The sequence below is a fragment of the Hyposmocoma kahamanoa genome, unplaced genomic scaffold, assembly GCF_003589595.1.
Source record: "Hyposmocoma kahamanoa isolate Upper Pololo Valley unplaced genomic scaffold, ASM358959v1 63, whole genome shotgun sequence".
Classification (NCBI taxonomy): Eukaryota; Metazoa; Arthropoda; class Insecta; order Lepidoptera; family Cosmopterigidae; genus Hyposmocoma; species Hyposmocoma kahamanoa.
The window spans coordinates 20,661,492-20,666,901 of record NW_020653851.1 but is presented as its reverse complement, the minus strand read 5'-3'; the positions used below and the strand labels follow the sequence as shown (position 1 = coordinate 20,666,901).

At 33.2% G+C, this 5,410-nt stretch overlaps 1 protein-coding gene across 1 annotated transcript; it reads right to left on the bottom strand.

Annotated features, from left to right (window-relative positions):
• Positions 1–2,287: 2,287 nt before the first annotated feature.
• LOC113230390 (epidermal retinol dehydrogenase 2-like) lies at positions 2,288–5,380 on the bottom strand. The gene is made up of 6 exons (XM_026464298.1): positions 5,299–5,380; positions 5,102–5,131; positions 4,757–4,960; positions 3,949–4,278; positions 3,593–3,840; positions 2,288–2,792 (listed from the first exon to the last, which is right to left on the bottom strand). The coding sequence occupies exons 2-6, from the start codon at positions 5,102–5,104 to the stop codon at positions 2,600–2,602; spliced, it is 978 nt and encodes a 325-aa protein (XP_026320083.1). The 5' UTR covers positions 5,105–5,131; positions 5,299–5,380; the 3' UTR covers positions 2,288–2,599.
• Positions 5,381–5,410: the final 30 nt, after the last annotated feature.

Here is a 5,410-nt window from a genome sequence, read left to right as displayed (position 1 = left end):
GCTTATTTTCACAAATTCTCTTAAGAGTTCAATATCTTCAGCTTTTGACAGATGTCACTGTCAAATATGGGGAAATTGCTACTTGCCTCACCTGGATGAACCACGGGCAATTATTCCTTCCCATGGTATATTCAGAAAATATGATTGTTGAATATAAATAAAAAAATAAAAATAAAAATGTAACTCCCTTGGCTGACTGGACATTGGCAGAGTTCTTCACGAGAAGGCCAGAAACTTAAAAATAGAATACTATAGAAATTATAAATAAATTAATTAAAAAATCAATTTTAAAGTATGATTCTATACATCATCCCTAAAAATTGACTTTCTACTAATTCAAATTAAAGATAAATAATTTTTGAAATAGTTTTTCGGCCCTGGTGTAGTCCTATTTTTCGAGATACAACAAGATCACTTTCTGACATCAATATGGACATGATATGAATGTGTTTTATCTGTGTAACTATCTGTAAAAGTAACCTAGTGTTACATCAAATTTTGTTTATGTGAGACCATAGTGACACAATTTTATATTATATTTCAGTGCATCTCTTTGCTTGTAGTAATACCTTCCTGCCCCTCAGTAAATATAAGAGTTTTGTTTAAGAAATAATGTATATATTTTACGTTTTTTTTTTCTTTAATGATATCTTAAACATAAATATTTGTTTATCTAAATTTTTTTACAACAAACTAATATGTTATTTTATAATAAATACTTGCTCTGTATTTCAATTAAATGCTACTGTATATTTGTAAATAATAATCATGATATGGGTACACATGGAGCTTAAGCACCTCATAGTTATAAAATTCCGCAGAAACTCGTTTCAAATTTCTCCAGCAGTTGTAAAACAAGTCGCTTAGAAATGCATGAATATTTAACTGCATACTACTGAAATATGTATATATTACTACTAGAACTAGTGTTACTAGCATTATACGTCTCATTCAACTTGGGTACCTAACAGACAATCACACCACTAGAAAGTTGCGCGAATGTACGCTTCATAAATGGGTCACTACAATTTTACATATTAAGGCAATAGCAGAATAATCAAACTGTCGAATTACTGCATGTGGTCATAAAAATAACCAATAAAGTATTAGTTTTCTAATATCGATCGGCTGTGTTGTTTCACACAGCAATTGAAATACAATCTCAAACTTACCCCGTGTGTGACAATATAGACTCCGATACACAGTGTTTTGTGTTCAGCTAATGTCCAAGATAAACAGTAAAAAATTTCACAAATAAATGCACATCACATTATTCAGTTAATTGTAAATTTTCGATATCTTTTTGTTCCCAAAAAGAATCAGAATTCGCTATTCGAGCAAAGTAAAACACGAATAGGGGCGCCACTGTGTGAGCAAATTTATGACGTTAACAGCAACATTGCCAGTATGAAAGTATTTCTGCTATATTAGCAGTATTTTATCATTACATGGTTATTTTGATAATTTATAGTCGGACTAGGTCCCAAAGCAGTTCCTTTTAAACTTACGAGTCGCGTCATACAACTACAACTGTCATTGGAATGTAGCGACAAAAAGGTAGGGTCTGAAAAACAGCTTAAGCTGAGACTCATTCCTTTTTATCTACACAATATATGTAACTATAGATAATGTTATGCAAATGTAGATAAATAAAGCTCTTTATTATTTATTATTATTATTACTAGATGGCTTAGATATTTCTTAGCCTAGAATATTAAGTAAACAAATAAACTTTTAAAAGGTAAATCATGACTTCTGTTAATTATAATTTATTAATGAGTTTGTAAATTATTGTACAGTACCTACTCTCGGTACGGAATATAATCTTTGTATTCATAATGTAGGATCTTTATTTTAATGAAAACAACACTGCGTTTTAAGCTAAATAATGTTTGTAGTAATCAACGTTCGAAATCTGTCGTCTAATCTATACAAATTTCTTCAAAAAATCATGCGTTATTTACATTGCATCGTGGCTTAGTGGTTTTATAAGGCACAAACCATGACGTTGAAAAATAACTTAAGAAGTTTGTAGTATCTCTGTTTTTTACCTATTTTTCAATTTCATTATTAATAATAATTTAAATAGAGGAGGCCATTGCCCACAATGATGATTTTAAAAGTTATTTATTAGTAGTTACTTTATAGAAAAAAAGCAAGTAGGTTATGTACCAAACAAAAAATACCAGTGCTAAAGTATTTATATTTTCATAATAAAGTTTATTATAAAAATATTATAAATATGATTAATCAATAATAATTTCGACTTATCGTTTATGGAATTTGAAAAACGAATTTCCAAAAATATTAACATATCTTATTTCTAAAAGATTTATTTTCCAATTAACACGTATTTTAAGACCTAATTTTATTTGGTCTGACCATACGTCTTAATTATTATCACCGCATGAGACACAATTTTCTTTAATTTTATGGAATGTCGGTTAGATTGTGTGTTTTTACACGAATTTATAAAAAAGATTATTAAATTTCATGTAATATAAGAATGTTGCATGAAATCTAACATTTTGCATAAATTCAAAAAGATGTTTAATAAATGCACAATTATGGTTTTCTACTAAAATTTTGAATTCTAGAATTAAGCAAAGTCTACTCCGGTATCTAATAAATCCCTGATGAGAACAGTCGCCTTCCGCGGCAGGACTCGCAGGAGGTGTCCGAGGTACAGCAGGTGCTTTGGTACTGAAGCTTCAGGGTAATTTCGACGAACGCTCTCTAAGATTGATTTTGCAGCTTCACTGGGTGATATTGTGCCAAAGTAACTAGGAATTCTGTAATGAAATATAAACTTTGCATTTCTTTTATTACAAGGACAAGTTTGTACTTGTATTATGTAATAATGTTTAGTAGCAGTAGAGCTCCTTGTGAAAGAATTCGTCTAGGGAAGTACTATCTTACCTATTCCTGACGCCAAGCAGTAATCTGAGTGTGGCTGCATTCCGGTTTTAAAGGATAATGTGCTGGTAAGTTACGGGCACATGGGACTTGTCTTGTCTGAGGGTGCCGGGCAACGAGGCAGTACCCCCGTTATCAATGCGATTTAAAGCTCTGACCTTGACACTGCAACTGTACAGTGGCCAGTCATATCGCTTACCACCAGACACACAACTTATTCGTTCTGTCACTTGGTATTATACAAAAGAAAAATCTTTTAAGTGTTACAGCTCCATCGAAATAATCAACGATTCCGCCAATGTCAGGTAAAAATGACTATGTACGGTAGTTTTGTAAAGTAATATAAAAATTATAGCAGACGACGCTAATTTTAGTAGCAGTTTCTAAAATTAGTAGCAGTAGAGCTCCTTGTGAAACAGTTCATCCAGGGAAGTACTGCCACCTTACCTATTTCTGCCGCCAAGCAGTAATGTCGCCATTACTGTGTTCCGGTTTTGAAGGGTAAGGGTGCTGGTGAAATTACAGGCACATGAGACACTGAGTGGCACTGTAACTGTTATGGACAGGCGTGTAGCTTACAATCAGGCACATGACTTGTTCATCCCGTCACTTGGTGTTATAAAAAAAAATTGCTAATGCCCAGAATAAATAAATAATATGTTGCACCTACACTTACCTTAGTCTCAAATCCGAGCTATCCGAGTTGACAATGAAAGGGTATACATGTACAAGTGTGACATGAACTCCATTTATCTTATTTATTCGCAGATCTTCCATTAATGATTCGGCAAGACCCTGAACAGCGAATTGAGCTACACTAAGTGGCATCTGATCTTTAATATAACTTAGTCCGGCTACTGATGTTAGAGCTACTACATGTCCATGATTCTTTGTTTTCATACCCGGTAAAAAGTGATCCAACAGCTGCAAAAAATCGTTTTTTTATTTCTTTTCAAAGCACTTTATAAATTAAACAATTTCTGTTTCTTTTCAACATTTCTTAAATGCAGTTGTTGGGTATGTCCTACTTACCCAAAAGTATGATGTCAATGTTAGGTCCAAAGTATCATGAATATCTTGTGGAGGTTGGGTTAATAAGGATCTCGGGCTTGGTATTCCACAACAATAAAATAACATACTGACAACACCAATGTCCTTTTTAACTTGGCTAGCCAAGTTGTTTACATTGTCTCGTTTTGTTATGTCACAAGTGTAACTGACAGCTGAACCACCATTTCGTTTTATTATTTGCACTGTATCATCATTATTGCTCTTATTTTTATCCACGCAGAGAACTATCGCATCGAGATCAGCCAGCTGGATGGCAATCTGACGGCCTACCCCACGTCCGGAACCGATAACCTGGAATTAAACAAAAAACGTTATTATTAAAAAATAACATCATATTTTTCACTGACTTCAAATAAGGAGGAGATCATCAGTTCAACTGTATTTTTTTGTAGTATGTTACGCGATAACTCCGAAATTTGTGAACCGATTTTGATGATTCTTTTATGTTGGAAAGAGGATACCTCAGTAGTGGTCCCATTTAAATTTGAAGAAAATATTCCACGTCTAAAGGTGGCAAACTAGGGGATGAACGACTTTTGAGGTTGGTTTTTTTTAGTACTCTGTACTGAGATTATTTTTATAATGCTAATTGGCGGGACGAACTAATAATGCGGTGGTGGTAAGCGACACGCATGTCCATAACAGTAGCAGTGCCACACAGAGCTTTAAAAAACAAAAATCTGAGGGCCACAGCCACTGCGCCTGACACCCATATCATATGTATCACAGTTTTCAAAATTAGACCCTAATGAAAGGAATGGTGACTTACCAGAGCAGTCTCAAGTCTCACAGGTTTCAAAGGCGGTGGTCTCAACAATTCAAAAATTGCCTGCAGAATTGCGTATATTCCGTTAACCACAACCCATGAAATGTCTATCATCAAGATGCACAGAGAATATGTTCTAAGCAACATCCTAATTGGAAACATGAAATTCAAAAGAGTTGCGAAAATAGTGTCAATAAGTCGAGATTCCTAAAACAAACAAAAATTTTAATCATAGGCAAAACAACGATTAGAATTGTAAGTTTTAGTAACTTGATTTCACGTGCTAACAAAACTATTCACATTCATAAAGTAGGTAGTGAATCTATTCTATTATGTTGGTATACTTACCATTGCAATTATAGGTTAATGAATCGCCATCTGCAATTAAAATAAAAACGGTGTTTTTACACAATTTTTTTTTATTCTACCTACTCACTTCAATCGTGTTCTTAATTATTACTTTCCTACTCAAGATAATAATACTGAATATCGAATTTTATTTCATCAATTAATCCAAATAGATGTTTATAAACAGAACTACTTACCGGGTACAAATAAAATTAATATCGTTCGACCTTTATTCGGCACTGTGGTATCTGTGTTTAATATCAAGCTTTCCTATTGATAACGATAAACACATTGTATTGTGATTGACTC

What these genes read in the sequence shown, in the direction of transcription:
- LOC113230390 (XM_026464298.1), bottom strand. An exon ending in TGAGACTTGAGACTGCTCTG is followed by an intron (nt 4,279 to 4,756) that starts GTAAGTCACCAT and finishes GTTTAATTCCAG; the next exon opens with GTTATCGGTTCCGGACGTGG. An exon ending in CATTGACATCATACTTTTGG is followed by an intron (nt 3,841 to 3,948) that starts GTAAGTAGGACA and finishes GATTTTTTGCAG; the next exon opens with CTGTTGGATCACTTTTTACC.